Source organism: Talaromyces marneffei, chromosome 4 (genome assembly GCF_009556855.1).
Source record: "Talaromyces marneffei chromosome 4, complete sequence".
Classification (NCBI taxonomy): domain Eukaryota; kingdom Fungi; phylum Ascomycota; class Eurotiomycetes; order Eurotiales; family Trichocomaceae; genus Talaromyces; species Talaromyces marneffei.
Genome location: NC_072351.1, coordinates 325,785 through 348,809, shown reverse-complemented (window position 1 = coordinate 348,809; position 23,025 = coordinate 325,785). Strand labels below are relative to the sequence as shown.

General features: G+C 46.4%; 8 protein-coding genes across 8 annotated transcripts; 4 read left to right on the top strand and 4 right to left on the bottom strand.

Moving 5' to 3' along the window:
- Positions 1 to 290: 290 nt before the first annotated feature.
- EYB26_005187 (uncharacterized protein) lies at positions 291 to 961 on the bottom strand (the record flags this gene model as incomplete). The annotated part of the gene is made up of 3 exons (XM_054264477.1): positions 291 to 471; positions 523 to 744; positions 795 to 961. The coding sequence occupies 3 exons, from the start codon at positions 959 to 961 to the stop codon at positions 291 to 293; spliced, it is 570 nt and encodes a 189-aa protein (XP_054120452.1).
- Positions 962 to 3,922: 2,961 nt separating this feature from the next.
- Positions 3,923 to 5,335, bottom strand: EYB26_005186 (uncharacterized protein; the record flags this gene model as incomplete). The annotated part of the gene is made up of 1 exon (XM_054264476.1): positions 3,923 to 5,335. One exon carries the CDS (start codon positions 5,333 to 5,335, stop codon positions 3,923 to 3,925), a length of 1,413 nt encoding a protein of 470 aa, XP_054120451.1.
- Positions 5,336 to 6,019: 684 nt separating this feature from the next.
- On the top strand, positions 6,020 to 7,613 carry EYB26_005185 (uncharacterized protein; the record flags this gene model as incomplete). Its single annotated transcript, XM_054264475.1, has 2 exons — positions 6,020 to 6,200; positions 6,256 to 7,613. The coding sequence occupies 2 exons, from the start codon at positions 6,020 to 6,022 to the stop codon at positions 7,611 to 7,613; spliced, it is 1,539 nt and encodes a 512-aa protein (XP_054120450.1).
- A 272-nt stretch (positions 7,614 to 7,885) lies between these two features.
- On the bottom strand, positions 7,886 to 9,646 carry EYB26_005184 (uncharacterized protein; the record flags this gene model as incomplete). The annotated part of the gene is made up of 2 exons (XM_054264474.1): positions 7,886 to 8,233; positions 8,300 to 9,646. 2 exons carry the CDS (start codon positions 9,644 to 9,646, stop codon positions 7,886 to 7,888), a joined length of 1,695 nt encoding a protein of 564 aa, XP_054120449.1.
- A 3,234-nt stretch (positions 9,647 to 12,880) lies between these two features.
- EYB26_005183 (uncharacterized protein) lies at positions 12,881 to 15,431 on the top strand (the record flags this gene model as incomplete). The annotated part of the gene is made up of 4 exons (XM_054264473.1): positions 12,881 to 12,916; positions 13,056 to 13,199; positions 13,253 to 13,266; positions 13,319 to 15,431. 4 exons carry the CDS (start codon positions 12,881 to 12,883, stop codon positions 15,429 to 15,431), a joined length of 2,307 nt encoding a protein of 768 aa, XP_054120448.1.
- Positions 15,432 to 16,684: 1,253 nt separating this feature from the next.
- On the top strand, positions 16,685 to 19,046 carry EYB26_005182 (uncharacterized protein; the record flags this gene model as incomplete). The annotated part of the gene is made up of 3 exons (XM_054264472.1): positions 16,685 to 17,060; positions 17,140 to 17,586; positions 17,647 to 19,046. 3 exons carry the CDS (start codon positions 16,685 to 16,687, stop codon positions 19,044 to 19,046), a joined length of 2,223 nt encoding a protein of 740 aa, XP_054120447.1.
- A 2,244-nt stretch (positions 19,047 to 21,290) lies between these two features.
- EYB26_005181 (uncharacterized protein) lies at positions 21,291 to 22,111 on the top strand (the record flags this gene model as incomplete). Its single annotated transcript, XM_054264471.1, has 2 exons — positions 21,291 to 21,710; positions 21,764 to 22,111. The coding sequence occupies 2 exons, from the start codon at positions 21,291 to 21,293 to the stop codon at positions 22,109 to 22,111; spliced, it is 768 nt and encodes a 255-aa protein (XP_054120446.1).
- A 355-nt stretch (positions 22,112 to 22,466) lies between these two features.
- On the bottom strand, positions 22,467 to 22,931 carry EYB26_005180 (uncharacterized protein; the record flags this gene model as incomplete). Its single annotated transcript, XM_054264470.1, has 4 exons — positions 22,467 to 22,522; positions 22,585 to 22,695; positions 22,773 to 22,832; positions 22,901 to 22,931. The coding sequence occupies 4 exons, from the start codon at positions 22,929 to 22,931 to the stop codon at positions 22,467 to 22,469; spliced, it is 258 nt and encodes an 85-aa protein (XP_054120445.1).
- Positions 22,932 to 23,025: the final 94 nt, after the last annotated feature.

Here is a 23,025-nt window from a genome sequence, read left to right as displayed (position 1 = left end):
GGACACCTTTTTGTTGCATATTCAACTGCGTGTTCTGCAGACTATGAACATATTGCATATTTACTCTCACTGTTTGAGTGCATACCAGTCTTATTCATTATTCACATTGGAAAAGATTTTGAATAGGTACAGTACAATCAATGTAGGCAAATACATAACAGAAATAGGAATCGCAAACCAGGGTTATGGCTTAACCCTCATGGTATATCTTATAAAAGTCAAATGCTCAAACATATAACCATACATCCCGACAAATCAAGTAGCTTTGTGAACTGACTGGGGGAGGATCCCTACATCTGTGTTCCTGATACTGCATCGGTCTCGATCTGTATTGGCCCATCATTCGGTTTATAAGCTACCTTCCGCTTACAATTCCCGCATCTGTGCTCGACGTTCTGATACCATCCTAACAAACTGGGTAGGCAGACGGTTATGATGCCGCAGCATAAGCAGCACAGAACTGCTGCGATACTATGATACAGTTAGAATGGCTAAGATAGGGAGGGAAAGGGAGAGACGCACGTGGTCTGAGAAGAGTCAGTCTTTGTGACGTTGGTAAGCGATATGGTATGGCAGAAGGGACAGTCGATTTGTGCGGGGACGTCGCCGAGTTGTTGTAAGGGTGTGACTGTTATTCTGATTTGGGATGGGTCGTAGCCTGGGTATGGATTGTTGGTTGTCGTCGTCGTCGTTGTAGGGGCGGGGGCTGCTTGTTTGTCTTCGGTATACGGAGGGGGTGCTGGCCTGATTTAGTGGTTAGTGTGTTGTTTTGGTATAGATTGGAGAATACTCACACATAAGAATTTGTTGGAACATCCATCCCAGTCGTATGGTTTTCTGGCATTGATATAGGATTGGTATTATCGGACTGCTCATGTATAGGTTGTGGATGCGATGTATTGGCAACCACCTCTCTCACTGTCTCCAGAGCAGTTGAAGGGACATCTTTCGACTGTTCCATTGTAATTGATGTTCTTATTTCTCCTTGTAGTTGCTTGTATGTGACTCGGCGTTTTTGGAATGAGAATTCTCAAGGTCTCCAAAGGTCGACAGATACTTATAAGTACACATGTAATTGAGACGGTGTGGTAATACAAACTTGTTTTATAAGGGGCGAGAAATCAAAACATACATTAAGCTCAGTCACTCAGGTCATTCAACTAGCATTCCAGTCATCAGATTGTCGTTCCATATGCTCTCTAGAAACAAAAGCGAATAAAATCCGACCAATTATAGCCATCGCATATAACAGACTGTCAAAACCGAACCACTATTCGCCATGAAAGTTGAGGGATCGACTTTGCTTCGGCGACTATTGCGGCTGAGACGAAGATCTTGTCTATTAACCATGCATACCAGGTAATGAACCAGGGGCTGTGGAATTACAATCCTGTTATCCTTGTCATTCTACTGTCTCGAAGTTGATGGTGAATTAGTTTGATACCTACACGTGTAGGGTATGTGTAGGTACCCCACAGTCTTATGATTGCCGTAGCCCTAAATTCATCATGCCACTGTCAGGCAACGCGTTGTTTTTGGAGTCGCCATCGACTACAGTACTCAAAACAAATAATGGACTGTGCTTGACCACATGGTAAAGTGCGTGATAATTCTTAGAAATGGTTGGAAATACGCCTTGCACCACATAGTACCTGGGTACGTACGTACTTTTGATAGTTCGTAACGAGCCTCAAATATGAGCTAGTCGAGCAGTCAGTTTTCTAACCAGTTGAGCCGCTAATCGGTTTGGCTAGGAACGTAGAGAGCCATGTCTCATTCCAATGCAAGCTATTCCTTATTATGTGCCTTGTCTGAGAATTCTTTGTTGAACAGAGATTGTGTTAGGGCTAATTGCCAGATGTAGTAATCAAAATAACGGCATCTTCACCATGATTTTTCCATCTGTGCAGTGTTTGATTGTGTCGTTCTGTGCCCTCCCAACGCAGCATCCACGCCACAAACAGAAAAAGAGTCCTCCCCTCGCTTAGCCTCTATTTATTCTCCTTCCTTCCTCCTCCTCCTCCTCTTCTTCTCTTCTTCCTCTTCATGGTCTAACCATCCTCTCCTCTATCTTTCCAACATGTTCGACTTCTCTCCTCCTCTCTTCCTTTCATCATTCATGTTGAATTCCTTATCAAAACCCAGAAAAAAAGACCGCTGCACCAAAAACGAGGCCCGATCAGCCGGGGCCTCCTTGTATGGTTCTTATTTTGCTATACACTATCACACAATTCAAAGCAACGAGCAAGCAGAAAGTTATCAAGCAACGACCGACAGCCAGCATCCTGCAGCAACCACATCAGGGACAATAACAAATGTAGCAATAAGCTCCATTATATACTTTCTTCTGTCCCTTTCAGGCCACGCCTCCCTCTCCCCTACGATATACCAGGAATAAACATATCTACCAAGGTATGGAGATTCTTATTGATTGCCACTGTAGTATGCTAATCATGGACAGGAATGCACCACCGCCCTGATTCTCCAGGAACGTTGTCAAGCTGATGTTTACGGGCGTCGAAATTCTTTTTGGCTTGATGGTAAAATCAATAGCAACAGATACAGCAACAGTAGTCTTCTCGGGCTGTTTCTGACCAGCGTGTGCTCGTGGTATCGAAATCATCGAGTTATATACCCGAAGCCTGAGGAAACAAGTCCACGAGGAAGCAAACCATGTGGCAAAAGTTTGGCCTATCAAGGTATGTCCATATCGAATAACTGCTTCTGGAAGATACTAATCATGGATCAGTAATTATCATCTGAATCCAGAATACGGGAGAAAATACTACTGTACCCAAACGACATTCGCGAGTTCTCACAACTCAGCACGACTGATCTAAAGAACTACTACAAATACTCGGAAGCGTACACCTGACTGGATGAATATATTTCGTCCCAAACCCAGACACTTGTATCCGAGTCCAACCAACGCATCATCAAGCTCAATCCATTCCTAACCAATACCATCTGCACGTCTCCTTCGTCTCTTGAAACCAAACCAACAACTTCACATCCACGCTTAGACCTCATAATGATACCCCAAGTCTTGCAGCAAACCTGCACGAAGGAACAAATCCAGACTCTTCAACAGTTCCGGAGTACGTTCCGACTGGTAGCTCATTATCTCCCATCTTAACCAACACCAACATCCCACACTCGCAGGAGGTATGTGTGGTAGTTTGGAAGGTGGCAGGAGATAATACTCCTGTGAGCACTTGTTCCACATAGCTACCATGGCAATGTCCAACTGAGAATCCTGCCCAACACTCAATTCAATGTCAGACTCAGGCCAATGCTCGTGAACAAATATTGGTTTACTACTATTATATTGAAACATTTTCTTCCAGGACCAAGCAAGTTCCTGGTACAGCGAGTCGCAGGATTCGACAGGCAAATCCTCGCCAATACATGCTAGTAGAGGCCATCCGTGAAGCTGCGCCGGAGGGATGGGATCCCTACGATAATGAGTATTATCCGTGGATGACAACGTCTCCGACGGTGAGAAAGAAACTCGAGGCAAGGCAGCCGACAAGAGGTCATACATAGAAAGAGAACGAGTCAACCTAGTCATAATACAGCAGAACCTGGCCATAAAGAATGAAGGCCTCTCTGGATTTATATTGATAGTACCTGACCCATGCCAATTCAGTGAGGAAGAGGGCTCCTAATAATTATTCATTAAGCTGGTTGATATCTCAGAACATTCTCCATTTCATGAAGTGAAAATTTCCGATACAAGCTCAAAAGTGGGAACGCCTTCTGGTCGCTATAGCCAGGCTCTACTGTATTATGAATTAGATGTAAATTCACTCTTTCAATAAAAAATTATTTCCTGTGATTAACCTAATAGAAAAGATCCATGTTTATAATTACGCGCAATAAGACGCAAAAACACAGAAGGCGGGGCCAACAATTTCTTGTATCAGTTTATCGATGCAGCGCGGATATCAAACCCATAGAAAAATATATAAAGATTGTTGGCAGTTGCCTGACCAGAGCAAGTAAAGGTGGTAGTAGAAGCTGTGGCGGTAAAACCTCCAGAGACAGGCTGAAATGACCCAATAATATTCGTTGGGATGGGGAAAGTCGTTGAGCCGGCGGTGCATTTGAAGGTGCTCATTGAAGGAACGGCATACGGGAACATATATTGGAACTGGACAGAGTAATATTGTCCCACGTAGGTGTTGATCGTCTGCGTGAGGGTAAAGGTGCCGACGCTTCCCCCAGTGAAATCCGAAAAGTATATACAGTTGCTGCTGGTATATATCATGCCATTGCAGGTGCTGTCGAGATTCTGGTAGAAGTAATTGAGAGTCCTTGTCCAGGGGGATATTGTTCCACCCGTAAAACCAGCATTTCCGAGGACGTTGGTTGGAGCCGGGGTGACGGTGGTGGTGGCCGTGACAGGCACGGTGACAGTTAGATACTCGTCCACGAAGGTCGCTGTAGCTGTGACGGTCTGGAAATCCGTGACATCCGCGGTTTGATCAACCGTTGCGTAGACGGTCGTTTGCTCGGTCAAAGTGGCAGTAGTAGTCACAGTCGAGAGTTGGGTGATGATAGTGGTGAGATCCACGGTGGTCGTGCCGACGATGGTGTCAGTCTCATCGATGGTGCGGATAACAGCCACGCTCGACGGCACAGTCGAGGCGATGACAATGGTCTGCGTTTGAGTGGTGGGTGGCAGTGTGGTGGTCACCGTGACAGTGTCAAACTCGACGCACCAGCACGCTTCAAGCAGATCCTCATCGGAATACGACTGCAGCATCTCAGGCAGGTCAACGCCTCTGCGCTTCATGGTGGGTACGGCCGGGCTGGCAGAAGTGACGGTGACGGTTGTCGTGACCGTTTGGCTGATTACTTCCTCAGTGGTCAGGGTGGAAGTTTGCGTGACAGTTGCTTTTTGGGTCTGAGTGACAGTGTTGGTCTCAGTGATGGGCACGGTTTCAGTGTCAATCGCCGTGGCCGTCACCCGCACCGACTGGATAGCAGCGGAGGAAAAGCGATTGGTGACGACGGCCTGAGAGGATTGGGTGACGACAGCAACCACAGAGGATGTTCGGGTAACAAAGCTGCCCACGGTGCGGTAGCTGGTAGTCGTGATCGTGGCGACAGGCAGAGAGTCGGTGATCGTGACAGTGGCAGGGCCGCGAGCTTCAGGATCGATCTGCTGGCAGATCTCCTTGATGTTCGAGAATCCCAACATCGCGTCCACAAGCGGCTTCAGCGGCGGACAGACCTGCCACTCTGATAGGCACGCATCGTCGGAGCCATCGACATTGGCGGCCACGAGAGCTCCCAGTCCCAAGAAGAGAGAAATGTCGGAGAGACGCATGGTGAACGAGTGAACCAAGCGTATAATGTGAGACAAGAGGATCAAGCGAATGGAAGGAATGTCGCAGACATCAAAGGCAGGAGAACTACGTACATAGTTATTAAATAGCCAGACCTGTTCATGGCACCAACAAATACACTACATCGCTTAAAATGGATATATCGCTTAAAATATCCAGTCTTCCAGGAACGCTGGCGTGGCGCGGAGCGGCGGTTGGAACTAGCTACTCAAATTTCTCTGCCCAGTGGATCGTATTGTTGGTAATCAGGCAATATTAGGAAATGAGTACTCCGTAGATGATGAAAAGTGATTAAATGAAGAACAATCATTATTGTGGATGTTGATTTGAAATGTATGATGGCCCTAATGCTTGTGGGATGGTTCTTATACAGGGGACTGCTCAACTAGTCGTAGCTTCCTAGTGTAATAGCCTAAGAGATGATATGCAACAAAGAGGCCATATAACTATAGGATAGAGACAGAGTCAAACAAGTTCGACAATGTTATGAATAGTCTCAGAGTAGCAAAAATATGTAGTCGAGGGACTCGAGGGAAGGAAAAAGGGGTGTCCATAGTACTTATCCATATTGGGGTTAGCTCTGGTGGCGGCCGTAAATATCCGTCGTCATTCGATCAAGCTCAGTTAATCTACAGCGACAACAGCTTAATGCTTCAGCAGCCACAATGCGACTACTTAATCAGCCGCTGTTGCGCAGCTACATCTGCCCATCATGCCAGTCTAGTATAACAAAAGGCGCCCGTCGAGCTTTCTCAAGCACACCCAATGCTCGTGCAAACCCCGACATTTACGACGTCGTCTGCGTTGGCGGGGGTCCTGCAGGTCTCGCACTTGTCGCGGCGCTTCGTATGTCAATTTCTTTCATTCAATTGATTTGTAATTGATAGCTGACAATAAACAGGGGCATCACCAGTAACCTCCAACCTCAGAATCGCATTAATCGAGAGCCAAGACCTAAACAAATCGCGTACCTGGAACCCGCCCTCGAGTGAATTCTCCAACCGATGCAGCAGTCTCACGCCCACTTCGGTCTCCTTCCTACAGAAAATCGGCGCCTGGAAGCTTGTCGACAATTCACGAGTTCAGCCATACCATGAAATGCAGGTATGGGACGGACAGACCGGGTCGAAGATATCCTTTGACTGGTCGGTGGACACATCGCCTTTCGAGGATATACGGTCAGTGGCTACGATGACGGAGAATGCCAATCTTGTCCGAGGTCTACTACGGCGAATTCAGGAGCTGGATGAAAGCAGCAACGGCAGTGACAATGGCTCGCTTTCGATATTCTCGAACACAATGGTATCGTCTATCGAGAACGGCTCTCAAGCCGCGGACGGTCCCAATCTGTCGGCATGGCCCGTTGTGTCCCTCAAACCGTCACCAGCGTCTTCGTCTTCGGTATCCGGACCTATCGCTGCGCGACTCCTCATCGGCGCAGATGGAATCAACAGTCCCGTCCGCTCATTTGCCGACATCACCACCACCGGATGGGACTACGACCGCCAGGGCGTCGTCGCAACCCTCTCTCTCTCCGAAGAATTCTCCTCTCTTCCAAACATCCGAACAGCCTATCAACGCTTCCTCCCTTCACTCGGCGGACCAATCGCCCTCCTCCCGCTCCCAAACAACAAAGCCACATTGGTCTGGTCCACCAAACCAGAGAACGCAGCGTACCTCAAATCCCTCCCCGAAGAGGCGCTCGTAGCCATGATCAACGCCGCATTCCGTCTCTCCATGACCGATTTGACATATATGCTCTCTATTGACCCTGCTGCCGAAAAAGGTCAACATCAAGATGAACTCACCTGGCGAACTCAACATACCCCTCAACCATCGTACATCCCACCACTAGTTACATCCATCCAGCCCCGCACCACAGCCTCGTTCCCGCTACGTTTCCGACACGCATCATCCTATATCTCTCCCCGGGTCGCTCTTGTGGGTGACGCAGCGCACGTAATCCACCCCTTAGCCGGCCAGGGCCTAAACCTAGGGATCGGAGACGTCTCATCCCTCAGCTCCACAATCGAATACGCCGTCAACCACGGTATGGATATAGGCGACTATCTAGCTCTGGAGCCGTACATGACTGCACGCTACGCTGCAAACACAAAGGTTGGCGGGATGTGCGATTTATTACACAAGGTGTATAATGTGCCTGGTAATGGACCAATACCGTTTGTGCGGAGTTTGGGGTTGGGAGTTGTTGATAGCGTGCCGTGGTTGAAGGGGTTTATTATGAAGCAGGCTGATTAGACCGTATTATAGTTGTGTATTATAGTATTGTATGATAACTTTGAACAAGTGGAGTATGCATTTTTTTTGTGTCATGAGAATCAACTAAATCTATTTTTAATATCCTTCCATCCAGCTTTTTGTAGGACGTCTGTCTGTTCGATCCTCTATTCAACAGACCGCGTATGACAACGACCAGTACAGACCGGAGAACCCCATCATAATGCATCACTATCAATGTAATAATGGTATATGCGCAGAAATGCAACGACAAGTAAAAGAGAGAAATCCAATCAAACACCTGCGTCTTCCGTCTTTTGAGCGGCGGCGTTATCGCTCACAGTCAAGTTTGCGGCTGCTGCAGTTGTAGATTCCACGGCGTCGGTGGCGATCACGGTGCTCGTCTCAACTCCTTGATTCTTCTTATCTATTCGTAGTTTGATCTCGGAAACTAGGTTCTTGATATCGACTAATACGCCTTCTTTTTCGGGGTGACCCTCGGGAAGACCCATTTCTTTGATCTTGACTTGACCGGCGGCCAATTCGTCTTCACCGAGAATCACGCCAAAGGGGATTCCTGACGTCTCGGCAGCTTTGAATTGTTGTGGGAGTTTAGGTTTGAGTTTATATGAGAATTCAGCCTGTAATCACCGTGAGTTAGAGACAGGTTATCTTTAGCGAGTTTCAAAGTAAACAGAGAGGAATACCTTTACGCCTGCAGCCCACAAGGTCTTGCAGATTTCCATACGCTCCTTGAGCATACCGGTGAATCCCTTTCCTCCAAAAGCCATCACGTACACATCAACTTCGTTGTTGCGGACCTCACTAGCCTTTTCTCTCTCCATGCGAGCTTTCGTAACAGAGAATATACGATCAACTCCAAATGAAATGCCAACACATGGAATCTGCGCCTTTGGAGAGAACATGCCCACGAGGTTGTCATATCGTCCACCAGCCGCAATACTACCCACGCCAATAGTTGGATCGTTCGACCGGTCATCATCTTCACCCTTCGGAGCCTTGGACTTCTTCGCTGATCGCTGTAGATTCTTGGCTTCTGGTGCCGATGTTGCTGCTGTCGGTGCCGAGCCTTCTGTGACGACTTCATAAATGACTCCAGTATAATAATCCAAACCACGGGCCAGACTGAGATCGAAAGAAATGGTATCAAGTACGCCGAAGGCTTCGAGATAATCCATCAAAAGTCCCATTTCCTCAATACCTTGCTTGGCAGCCGCGTTGGCCATCAATTCCTCATCTTTTAATAATTCTGCGTATAAATCCTTGCGTCCCTTCTTGCTGACATATTTCTCAATCTTATCCGCAACGGCCGCATCGAGACCCTTTTCTTCAACCATCTCTTTCCGGACATCGGCCCAAGGCGCTTTATCGAGCTTATCAACGGCACTGGAAATCGGTCGAATCTTGTCTTGGGGAACACCGCAAACTTCAAACATACCATCCAAAACCTTTCGGTGGTTGATCTTAATCGTAAACTTCCCTTGCCAACCAAGATCCTCAAAAACCTCATTGATAACCTTCAGAACCTCTGCATCAGGCACCATAGGATCAAAGTTGGCACCAGCAATATCAAAGTCGCATTGATAAAACTCGCGCATACGACCCTTTGCAACGGCCGGTTGATCACGTCGGTAGACCTTTGCAATGTGATAGCGCTTAATACTGCGGATATCGGGGTTCATGGCCAGCCATCGTGCGAAGGGGACGGTCAAATCGTATCGCAACGAACAAATCTCGCCACCTTGGTCTTGCAGGTCGTAGATGAGTTTGGAGTCCTCGCCATATTTGCCAGCTAGAATCTCTCGGAGCTCGAAGACGGGGGTATCGAGGGCGGTTCCGCCGTGACGTCGAAAGACATTGGTGATGGTAGAAAAGATACGATCGCGAATGAGGGTGTCTGCACCTGACCAATCCCTCGTTCCCTTGGGGGTTTTGAGGTTGAATGTAACCTTGCTCTCCTTGTCCTTGGCCATGTCGTCTGCAAGTGAATGTGGTGAGTTATTGTATGAGAGAAAACGACGGCGTTCGACCATATGAGGGGTGCTGTTGATAGAGATGTTTTTGCAGGAACCAAAATTTGTAGCAGGTAACCCCACCACCGCCTTCCCCCGCCGAAAACGGGCAGCAAATCTGGCCGGGCTGGCTCTGCGCGTAAAGCAGGAAAGGCCGACGGGAGTGGCCTGCATATATGTCCTCGACAAGTCTATCGATATATGAAGGAAGTATGATAAAAAAGAACTCAGATGAGCTATGCGTATCTTCAACAAATAAATATTGATGGCATTGGAGTTGTTGGTGTACTGTACACTGATTTGTCGTCATTCAACAACGACCCCTGGACTCCGAGGACTTTTCGAGCACTTGGGCCAGCTGTCCGTATTAGGACGTTTATTAGGGCTTAGGGCTCAAGCAGCCCAACGATGTCGTTTTGGTCTTCAAGGAACCCGACTTGGATTAATACGGAGTATATGAATTCCTCTAGTGATATAAGTCGGTTGTATCGTTCTGGCAAGAATCTAAGAGTATGACCTCACAAATGAGGCAATTCACTGATATCCTGAAGGAGTCTAGTCGTTCACCCAACTTTCGAAGTTTCGATAAATGCCCCTAAATGCCCTGCAAACAACAACTACTTGCATTTTTCCGAGGTGCATTAGAACTATTTAGTCACATACAGACTACTGGTGGACTAAGGCAGGCATTCGCTTAAGTGGCAGACCATGACTCAGTTCCAACTTTCAACAATGCACCCTGGTTTGAATGAAGGTCGCAAGTTCTGACATAGCCAGCATCAAAAGCCGGGGTAAAATGAAATTAATTCATCCAGACTGCCTGAATGAATTACCCCGTACCGACGGTGTACGAATACTATGTATGTAGACTGTATTGGTATTGGCTGGCTGGCTGCATTACCGTCTCCGTATCGGAACCATAAGTCTTGGCAATCTTACCAAACCAACTGGACCCCAATTCCACCAATAGTTAACCAACCTGCATGTAAGTACCCATATACCAACTTGCCAACTTCCAAGAGCCAACCAACCCAAGCCAGTGGGCTAAAGGTACAACACGACAAGGCTGTCATGATTTAACGTAATCTTAGTCACGTACTCTTTATGTAAGTTATATGCAGTAAGTGTTGCGTGGGATGTGAGGGTAGCATCAAGATCTTTCGAGGGGGTGTGCCTTGATCATCGATCCAGTGTCCAGTGTCAAGTGTCCACTATTCAGCGTCCAGGCTGTCATGAACTTTAAAGAGAAAGTCCGTTCTCAACATATGTAAGAATATGTGCCCTTACCTCATCGGAGTATTTGCCGACTTCCAAGCTGTCTGTTTACTTGTACGGAGTTACGGACTGAGTATTGTACGCGAGCGGGGGCCACGGCGGCGTTGGAAATGTACGTATTGTACTGTAAAAGAAGCGCGTATCGGTCGGCGTAACGGAGTATTCTGTCATGTTCTACGTAGTACGGCGTACCCCATCTCGTCCGAAGCGGGCGTTCGCTCGCCGTTAAGCAAGTGGGGTAGTAGCGCTATGCCCGATCGATAATGCCACGCGAGACACATGTGCCAATGGCCCACCAAGACGGAGCGTTGATTCGCTAGCGGCAAGCCAACACAAAGTGGATAGTTTTGTTAGCACGTATTGTATGTGTATCTGTACGTATTAGTATATAAACCAGTATCGTTCAGCTTGATTCTACATAACTACTTAGATACTCTGTACAGTAGAAGTTGATCATATTAGGGCTTGGTGGTGATATCCTCGTAGAAAGAAGCTTCATACAGCATGGACACCGCCAAGACAAAATTTAAATTGCGGTTCGACCAGCTGGGCGGCACGAGTCTCATTTGACCTCGCATTCTCCCAAATTGGAAGCATCGCTCGACCGCTTGTTTACCGGTCAGGTGAGGCTTTACAGTCAGTAGGGCATTGATTAAGCTCTAAATATATTACTTTAATTCAACATTCCATCTCAATGAAGGCTGATGGTTGGTGTGACACAGAGTATTGATACGAATTTACGAAGTGTATTCCGTATTGCACTGCTTTCCGACAGCACAAGCTGACACTACTTACAGTTCTTGTGGACAAGATCTGACATTTCAATACATTGATGATCTCACGACAAAGGCAAGCTCGCTGTTATCTACTCCCTCCGGAAGTACGAACTCTTGACGCGTAACGCCGTACGAGTGGGGGGAATCAGATACCGGCTTCTTGTCGGTAGACTCGGTACAACTTCCGCCCTGCGAGACTCACCAAGATGAAGGACTCATATTGCATGCACTTTTTGGGCTTTTCACTACTTCGTGTGCTTCACCATTACCATTCGAGCTTGAAAATAATAATTACATAGATATACCTGGTACCAGGAGACTCAGAATTAGAGTACGTACATACATTCGTATTGAGAGTTGTATGTATTAATGAAGTGTCCGCCACCCACTCGTTCGCCATCCAGTCAGAGAGCAGCACCAATATCCAACAGGCTACAGCCAAACAGCTGGATGCGCTCGACAAACTTGAGACTAGCATGGGAGTAAGACTGAGTAAGTGTCATAGTAGAGCTAGCTTGCAGTAGTTAAATCCAGTTAAATGCTAAGACTGCTAAGTATTAGTCGGTAACAACTAAGACACTAATTAACTAGTGGTTATGTCCGAGCCTAGAAATAGGCGCCGCTCTTTCCCTTCCCCATTGCTTTGCTGCCCGCAGCCCCAGACAAGTCCACGCTTACTTTCTATTAGTGAACCAGTACCTGCGCCATCTTGTCTTCCTCCACCTACTACCATACTTTCCTTGCCCTCTTCCGACTGTTCCTATTTCTTGTGAGGCAATTTTTCATTTGCTTCCTTCAATTATTGGTTTATTCTTTTTGATTATTCGTCTCTCGGCCGTCAAATCTGTGGTTATTGAGTCCCTGCGGAACAGCCTCGGAAGGTACAACGCAGACAGAGCCGTGCTGATCTCGGCTCTCGCCGACCACAGAGAGAAAGCCTTACATCCCTACGAAACCAACGTACATTGTTCGAGGGGCGGCTCTCGCGCATTACATCTCTACGGTCGCCCCATTATCATCAACAATCGGTGGCATATTTCTTTGTTGTCGCTACGCATCTACGTACACAGTCACCCGCAGCCCGCGACGTATCACGGCCGGCCGGAATCCCGTTAACCGTTGAAGGCTATCGCTCGAAAAGCCGACGATTACTCAGTTGGAGTTGGACACCCGATGAGTGCGAATTGAGCGTGGTCCGATCAAAATGGGGTCATTTTTCAAGAATCTGAGGTCTACCAATGTATGTTCTTATCTCGGGATTTTATCGTTCTTTCGCTCCCGCCTCAATTACACCACCTGCGACCCTCATCCCCAGCTGGCAAGATGGTCGTGATTGCACCTTGGTCACCGATAGAGCGATGCTGATCTGTCCACTCTAGGGCCCATTATCACCCACAACAAATATAACATCCCCCAAGAAAGACAATCATGCATTACCAATTAGCCCTCTGGAGAGAATGCTGCAGGGGGACCGGACTGCTGTGCGAGCCGATGGCAGCGATAAGTTTTTTGGGATGGAGAACGTAAGTCAACTTGGGTTTTTTGGTCTACCGATGCAAGCACTAACAATGTCTAGTATGGAAACACATGGTACCAGGCCCGCCATCCCCGTCCTTTTACCGTACTAACCACCGAGCAACAGTTATTGCAACTCCATCCTCCAATGTCTATACTATTCGGCCCCCTTCCGAGAGTCGGTCATAAACTATCCAAAGCGCACGCCGATCGAATCGCTCGAAACCGCTCTTGCCAAGAACTTAAAATATCAGAGTCCAGAAGCCTTTTTCGAAGCCGAAGCAGCCGCCGCAAAGGCAAAGCATACTGCCGGTCAATCGTCATCTCGCAATGCAGGTGTGGCTCCGGCTCAGCCACAGAAACCTGAAGATAAAGATTCGCCCGAATATAAGAAAAAGGTCGCGATTCAGACACTTCCCCTCCTTGAGACGAAAGATAACTCCGCTAGTTATGGAATGTCGGAATCGCTGTTCACATCGCTGAAAGATATCTTCGAGTCTGTTGTGGGAAGTCAGTCAAAACTCGGCGTCGTGCGGCCGCATCATTTTCTCGAGGTTCTTCGTCGTGAAAACGAGATGTTCCGCACGGCAATGCACCAAGATGCGCACGAATTCTTGAATCTCTTACTTAATGAAGTGGTCACGAATGTAGAGGCTGAATCGTTCAAACAGATTGAGAATTTCCCAGCCGATAACACCGATTCCGAGCAGACGGTAGCCTTGATGGACTCGTCTACCCCTTCTACCAGAACTCAAGTGAACGGGTCCACAGGATCGAAAACCCCCAATACGACTCGCTGGGTCCATGAATTGTTCGAGGGTACGTTGACATCAGAAACGCAATGTCTGACTTGCGAAAAAGTGTCACAACGTGATGAAGTATTTTTGGATCTATCGGTGGATTTAGAACAGCATTCATCTGTTACATCGTGTTTGCGGAAGTTCTCCGCAGAGGAAATGCTTTGTGAAAGAAACAAATTCCACTGTGACAATTGCGGTGGCTTGCAGGAAGCAGAAAAGCGTATGAAAATCAAGCGACTACCAAAGATTCTTGCTTTGCATCTGAAGCGTTTCAAATATACGGAGGACCTACAAAGACTGCAGAAGCTGTTCCACCGCGTTGTCTATCCTTATCATCTCCGCTTGTTCAATACTACGGACGACGCTGAAGATCCGGATCGCCTTTACGAGTTATATGCGGTAGTCGTGCATATCGGAGGCGGTCCTTATCACGGTCACTATGTATCTATCATCAAGACCGAAGATCGCGGCTGGTTATTGTTCGATGACGAGATGGTGGAACCAGTAGACAAGAGCTACGTGCACAACTTTTTTGGAGACCGACCGGGACTCGCCTGCGCTTATGTCTTGTTTTATCAAGAAACTACTCTGGAGGCCGTACAACGAGAACAAGAGCAAGAAGGCCATAACCCAGTTGATGGGGTTGCGGATCTGAGAGAAGAAATTCCTCATTCATCGCCCCTCAACCATATTCACACCTATACAGGTCCACCCGAGGATGAAGCGCATCGTTTTACTCCTTTGAGAACCGTTCCAACTGCACCTCAAATGTCAACTCATCCGGAACATGCCTTCTCGATGAGTCCTCCGGCGCCTCCTATGCCACAAATTCCGGTAAATACAGAGGCCAGTAAAAAGGCCGAAGTTCAGTCTCGAAAGGAGCGAGCTAAAGAAGAAAAAGAACGGAAGGCGGCTGAGAAGGAGAAAGAAAAGGCCGACAAATTAAAACGCAAAGAGTTAGAGGCCAAGCGCAAGGAGGACTTGAAGCGCGAGGACGCCGAAATGAAGGCTGTTCTCGAGCTCAGTAAGGCCACGAAGGCGGAAGAAGATCGAAAGTCCAGCACTGAAAATGGAGAGAATGGGCACCACAAAACATTGACAGGCGGTTTGAACCGGTTCCGACGAAGCAGCAAGAGCTTAAGTCATAGATTTGCATCACCAAAAGATGGCGGCAAGAGAGCGGCGTCATCAGAATTCACACGACCGGATATTCTTCCTGAGAATGGCCATCCTCTGGACATGAAATTGCATGAGCATGTCATTGAGGAGGACGGTCCAGCGGAAACGCTGCCGACTCGCAGTAATACCAATATCCCGCAGGCAGTCGGCCAGATCCCTGAAATTGCCCCAAGGAGCAAAGCCGACAAAGCCGACAAAGACAAGGGCAATAAATGGAAGGGCTTCGGAATCAGGAAGAAATCGATGAGTTTGCTGGGCTGATTTGTGTTATATGTTTCACCTTGTCATTTCCATTAATAATCTTCGATTCTGGTACATATTTATTGAGGCATGAAATGAGGTTCACACTCTTTCTCCAAAAAATAGCATCGGTGCATTGCGTTGCGTCGGTAGCGTTTTGTATTCGGTCTTTGTCGCCACAAAATTATTTTATTCTCTGCTTGTCCTTTTTGTATCGGTCCTGGACCTCTCAGTCCGACACCCTCGAGTTGGGGATGATCATAACCACGGCGTTTTATATCATGAGGCTACTCGGTGCGTTTGTTGTTCTTTCTGCTTTGTTGAATACTATTATTGCATGCACCCTCGAGTCGGAGCTTGAAAGTATACATTTGTACAGTAGGTGTCTTAGGTTTATTACCTAATAAGTTAGGCTATGTGAAGTTGGCTTTGCTTAAGCTCTTCGTTAACAGTTGGTGCTCCTTTGTTAGAGTAATCGGGCAATGAGCGGTCATGATTTCTAGATGATCTCAACCTTCTATTGCAGGGATCCATAATAACAAGTTACATATCTACCTGCTTGACCTCGTATTCAATAGCAGTCGTAAACTATCGTAGCTTGAATCCTACTTCGCTAACGAGTAGTATCGAGGAGTACCAAAGACTATGAGAAATTACGGCGCGAAATAGGGCAAACAGAGGAAGATTGTTTGTACGCGTGCAATATCAGGAGGATATCCTCAGGGAGCATCGGATTATACATATGGTCTATGATCCGGGAATAACTTCATATTTATCCTCCATTTATGACTCATCATGTCGTTAGATATGTTACACTACTGCCGTGTCAATGCCGGTTTATGACCATTCTCTCGCAATCTGCCCATAACAGTTTTCTCACCAAGTTTGAAAACCTTTTCGCCGTTCCAAATAACCAGTCTCACCAGCTCATAACTCCTTTTTGTAAGGATTGCCCGTCCACTTGATCTCGGTCATCTGCCCACATTGTAAATAGAAAAAAAAATCCCGAGCTCCAGCGGAAAGAGCTCATATATATATCAGGTGGTGAGGGACGGTACGCTAAACCTAAATAGAATTCAGCATTCTCCGACACTATTTGACGTCATATGATTTTCTATTTGAAGAAGGCACCTTCCATCCTTCCATAGCGACATTCAAAGTAGCGACCTGGTCCTTCCTCATGTCTTGCATCACACCAGTAGTTCTATCAGTCCTTCAGAATGGCTTCCAATCTTTTCTCTTGGGTTTTTCGCCCAAACCAACCCTCTCCCACCATGGCTGAACCATCTCAGCGCACCTTGTGGTGTGCTTTCCTTGATGACCTTCAGAGACCGTTCTCTGTAGACTGTGCTCTCGGTGTTGACACTATTGATAAAGTCAAAAATGAGATTTGGTCGAAAAATCAGCACAAGCTTGCTCGGAGTGATTATCCCGAGCTCGATCTCTACAGCCCTTCCAGCCCAGTCAAGAATATTCTTACAAAGGAGAATCTTGTACATCTCCATCCGCGCAAACGAATATTATCCGACTTCCCTCGATCAAATGATCCAGAAATTGATGTTGTTATTATCCGGCCGCAAGAACAACAGCAAAGTGAACTTGGTGACTATCCCGAACGAGGGAAACGCGTCGAATATGAGTACGAGAGAGGTATGGTTGATACTATTTTTTCACTGCATCTATCTCATTTTATGAGATTCACATCACCTAATATCCAATAATCTCACAGGGAAATTGCCTTACAAACCTCCGAGACGTAACACGCTCCTGGGTTCACTGGGAAGAGCTTGGGATTACCAGGTGTCCCCGCATCTAATTCGAGAACTCCGAAGGCGCATGCTCCAGCACTATACCGCATTCATTGAAAATCGTACTGATAAACAGCACGTTCCTCTTTACTTGTTTTTATCTGGTGCTGGTACTGGGAAATCGAGAAACGCCGCTGAGCTTCATAAAACCGCTTTTGATTGCTTCAATGGCACGCATTTTCCAAAGAATGACGATGACGAGTTAGCAAGGAGGGAGGATGAATTAGCACGGCTGCTAGAGAATCCATTTGTCTTTCATATTACCATGGAAAATGGAACAAGCATCAATACTTCTCGTGATGAAAATCCCTGGAAGGCAATCGGCTCTCGGATGCTATTGCAGTTACTCGGAGAACCTGACAACACAGGTTAGAAACTTCAGACCAGCATTAACCAGATCATCAAAGAATGGCATCAACCGTTCCCAGAGGATGTCCTCGATTCAGTTATTAATCAGTGCGATTTGGAGACAAGGGCAATATTCATCATCGTGGATGGGCTTCACAATGTTACCCGTTTTGGAGAAGATGCTTGGGATGAAACCTTGACCAATCTTGGCCAACTAGCACATTGGGGTGGCTTTGTAGTAGTTTGCGCGACATCAACAGTTTCAGGACCTGTTGAACATATTTTGAAAGGCTCTCGTCGAATAAGGGTATCACTACCATGCGAGCCCCTTGAAGTGCCTACAATTGATCAGAAACCGGTTATTGAGACCAAGAACAACATTGTTGCTGAGATGCTGGTGAAGGATTGTGACGGGCATGGTCGGGCTCTAGAAATGGTATCATCATTATACCGGCGAGGGCTTCTTTCCGGAGATCCAGGCCCAGATGTGAAGGAAATTGCACGACAGCTATCTGAGACATATGCTGGTACAATTCCTGATGAGCCTGTTGCCCTTTCCATGGTCAAGGCAGTGATGGTGAACAAGCTATTGAAAAAAAATGAGTTCATCCCTGGGACGCAGACAACACCAGATGCCGTTTGCCAGAATGGGCTTATCCGGTTTCAAAGTGTTGAGGCGCCAAGCGCGCAAGGTTATCTAAGAATTTCATACATGTGGATATTGGTTTTATGTATCACTTATCCCAAAACCCCATTTTTTGAGGAGCTCCAATTCCTCGACTACCGTGCGTACCGCGCGAATGCGAACCCTGGAGAACCGGGCCGCCTATCATGGGAAGATTTCGAAAGTATAATGGTGAAAGTTCGAAAAATAAAATCACACGCCTTTGATGACGGTGTTCAAGTGACAATTGGTGACATACACAGAGGGGCAGTTATGAGTCCAGAGATAGCAAAGGTTTCTTTCACCAACTATCACCTCAGTGATATAGTTTCCAAGTACAAAATCGAGCCTACTTGGACGAACTCTTCCAATGAAAAGGAGTGGAAGATAGAGACAGCCTCATCCGAGACTTTGCCGACGCAGATCATAGATCTTCGAGAACATAAACATATTGTTCTAAACGGTAAAAATGCCTCTGATGCGGATGCTTTCTTATCCCTCGACTCAATACCCACTCGCAATGAGGTGCATCAATATAAGGATATAAGGGATGGCAGTAAGGTGAAATTTAATGATGAGCGCAAAAAGGCTGCAGGTGATAATGATATTTTTTGTCTCTTTTGCACTAGTAATTCTCCGAAATTGCTGCAATTTGTGCCATATGGATCAGTTGTGGTGACTGCGAAGAACTGGAATGACTATTTCGGCCCATACGCTGCTCGGTCCTTTATCTATGCAAGGAAAGCTAAGGAGAAGAAGTCTGACGAGGAAATATCTCTACAAGGGAAGAAGAGAGAGTATAGCCAGATTTCATGATAGAAATGAGTCTAATATTTCTCTGCTACGCTCCAAAATATGTATTCATTATTCAAGCTTCATCAGTGTGACGGTCTCATCGGTGCCTCAGCGTACGGTTCCGCACCAGAACCCTAAACCCTAGGATGTCGACCGTAACGGGGAGACCCTTCTTTGTCCTCAGGGTTTCCTAATTCGGTACCGACGAGGCCTACGGTGCGTATATAAAATGGGTCTACGTGGGCATTTTAGCGAGTCTTTCCCCCTTCTTCTCTCATGTATAGTTGTCCGTCGTTTAGCTACCCATAGAATGGATTGAGCGCCTTCACAATCAGACAAAATCACAAACCATGAAGGGCGCCGAAGAGAGTAAGGGAGAAACAGAGGCGGGAATCCTAATATAACGTCGCTCACAATCGGAGTTTCGTATGGTTCATAGGCTGGTAGACGGTAATATTGGTGTGTGAATGATATTGAGGAAGCCCCTACACAATTTCAACCTTGCAGGTATCTCGAGCTTTTTTTTCTTAGGGCCCATTCTTTTCGGCAGCTTCCGCTTTCAGGGCATCCTTTGAGCCGTGAATATGATAATTGGACGCCTCAATTTTGGGCCAGGCATCGCCTCTAAGATCCAACAACTCCGAAGCAAGCTCAAAGAGAAACAGTTGTGGGTCATTTGCATGGTCTTTAACTTCCAGAAGCCACGCACCAGTCCCAGCAAATAGATACATATCCACAAGCAATGTACGAATGAGGAGAGGAAGAAGTGAGAAGGATTTTGAAGCCGAGTCGAACAAGAACGTGAATTGTTCCACGGGGTGGGAGCCCTTTTATTTTGCACGGAAACGGTTCTAGGCTTTATATTCCAGATGTCCGCACAAAGGACAAAGTCCACAAATTCCGTATGATATACCTATCAAATTACAAATAATTCTTGGAAATTGCCAAACCATGGCGCTTCTCGGTAGTTACCGCCAACGATTTGGGTGTCCGCTGTAGCTTGCCAAACAAGCTCAATCCTTAGGTAACCGGGGGTACATAGCCAGCGACGGTAGAACTTTGAAAAGTTGGTTAACTATTATTTCTGTACAAGCAGTATTTCAGATAGACTGAGGTTAGACCAAGGGTTAATCCCAAAAGGAGCCCGGATTAATATCCCCCAAGGCTCCGGTAGTTGGATGCAAACAATTGATGATCAGATATCAAGTATTGTAACATAAATCAGAAAAGTCTTAATATTAACTTTAGGGTTCAAATGTTTAAAATTTATGGGATATACATCGGTACCTAGGTAAGCCCGATACATGTAGTATCAGTTCAATTCAATTACCAGGAAACAGTGAAGTACTAATTTTCCTTTCAGAACTATATCAAAATATAATATCGAAAGGAACCTGATGGATTACGGCCCCCAATATCACCCAAGCATCGTGGAATGGATCTCAACATAGATAATGGCACAAAAGCACAAAAGCCAATGACAGCTAGTGGGCGCGAGTTTAGACTCAGCATTTTGGGATGTGCGTATCTTGCATGATTTGAGTACGAGTGCGAATTCGCAGTTGGATTCGTTTGCTGATGCACGGGACATTAGCATGACCAGCACGATTCCTGGTCTTGGGTTTGACACTACGACAACGTGAATACGCTTATTTATAAAAATGATGGAACATGGACTGGTTGGGCTGTTGGGCATCGTGGTACTGGCGATGAGGACTGTTAATTTGATCGCCAGTCTGATACTTGCTCAGCTTGATTCGATGTATCTAGGCTTAATCTATGTAGGTGCTCCGTAGTACAACCGACTTCTACATTCATTTTATAGAATCTCTCCCTCGTTCCATATCTAGATTCAATTTATAATTAACTCTAAATATCCTAGGGGGAGGAGGAGATGGTAGACTATACGGATCAAATTATTACCTAAACGGGAAACTTTTCTGACACGCAGGATTGTCAGTTTGTCAGAAAACCCGCAACCTGCAACCAACGACGCAGCGAGTATCTCAGTAAGTTTACTGAATTGAGCATGAAGTATACAAGAACATATGATTTCTGACATGTTTTATAAAACTCAAGAAAATGATTTATAATCGGGCTTTCGACTTTCCGGGTGTGAGATATGCTCACGAGTTCACATAAATACGAGTAAAAGTCCACCATGTAGAAGCTGAATATTGGCAACATCTAAATAAAAAAAAAAAAAACATCCAGAACATTTTCAAACAATCGATTTCTAATTATATATATAAGGGTATCATGAAAATGTCAAAACCAACCATCGTCATCGTTCCCGGCTCCTTCACCTCCCCTTCAGCCTATGACACCCTTTCTTCTATCCTAAACCAACAATACGGCTACGAAGTCATCGTCGGCACTCTACAATCTACCAGCCGCGTACCTCCAGAAAAGCCTGCTACAATGCAAGAAGACGCCGCCTACTTCCGCGGAATCATCGAATCGCTCTCAAACCAAGGCAAAGATGTTGTCGTTGTTGGTCATTCCTATGGCGGCATTGTAGCCACCGAAAGTGTGAAGAAGGTCACAAAGCCCGAACGTCAGGTGCAGGGGATGAGTGCTGGTGGTGTTGTCCGAGTTATTTATGTAGCTTCTCTTGTTGCTCAGATTGGAGAGACGGCTATTCAGGTGATAGGAGGGCAATTGGGTCAGGCTATTAATATTCTGGCGAGTCTTTGCACTTTTAAGTTGGTTTCTGAGAAATATTAATACGTTCATAGGGTGATTACATGTATTTCGATACAGAAGCCGGTGCCCTCTACCTTTATGACGGCCTACTCTCGGACGAGGCCCTGGAAGCTGCTGGGAAATACACCACGGTCCATTCCACGGCAAGCTTCCTTGATCCGTCAACAAACCTTGCTGTCGACCATGTCCCCGTGACATACATACACACTGAGAAGGATATTATCGTTCCCTTGCAAAGACAACAGGAGATTGTGGAGACCCTCAAGTCGAGGAATGCCAAAGAGGTCTCTACAATTACCATCAATGAAGGCCATATGCCGCAGAAGTTGGCTCCTGAGGTAATTGCAAAGGCAATAGTGGAGAGCATCACCCAGGAGTGAGATAAAGTGGTAAATCTATTCGAATTTTCGTTCCAGTTTGTTATTTCTCAACCCTTGCACTGCACCCAGCCATGCCAATTCGATGGACATGCAAGCACCTACCTGAGCAGGTAGTAATAGAGATTTTATCATGTTAAAACCCGGCTGGTCCAAAGCTCTCGGAGTAAATCATATACGCCGGCCATATAAATTGTATGCAACAAATCAATTGCATAACCGCCCAGACAAATGACTAAGAAGAAAAGCACGCCATAGAACAAAAGTATGGCCTCGTCTCGAAACCAAAAAAATTTTGAAAGTCGAGTTCGTAAACCAAATGCATTATTCATTGATATCGACTATCGTAACCCCGGCATTATCCCAGAATCAACTCGTAGACAATAATAACCGTATTTATCACAATCAAGGGTACTGTGGCAAAGCCATGATTAGCACGTCGCTTCGAGATCGTGGCAGTTCATTGAAAGACATACTTCGCATCACAGTCCTCACACTCGTAATCAAATTCACCGTTCGCGCTTTTATGCTTGAATTGTCATAACTCGATCCGAAGCCTGGTTCTGGTTGTGCGCGGCCCCAGCCAACTATGTAAAGAATCCATGTTAGAGTCGAATTCGAGAGGTAGACATATAAACTGAGCTTTGAAAATATTGGGACGTACTTCTTGCGAGGAACCGGTCTTCTGAGAGAACTGCCACCGCATTTATAAGGAGTATCGTAACTGTTCGCAGTCGTCCAGTTAGTTGATCAGATCGCTTTAGACCCAGTGCCATGCGGAGGGTGGTCTACCGTATATCAATCTGCCGAAGCCGAACAACATCTTGTCGGGAAGGTTTTCTATGGCCTCTAGGAAATCCGGCACGAATATGCGATATGGTGAATGGAAGAAGGAATAATTAAGAGATAACTAGTTC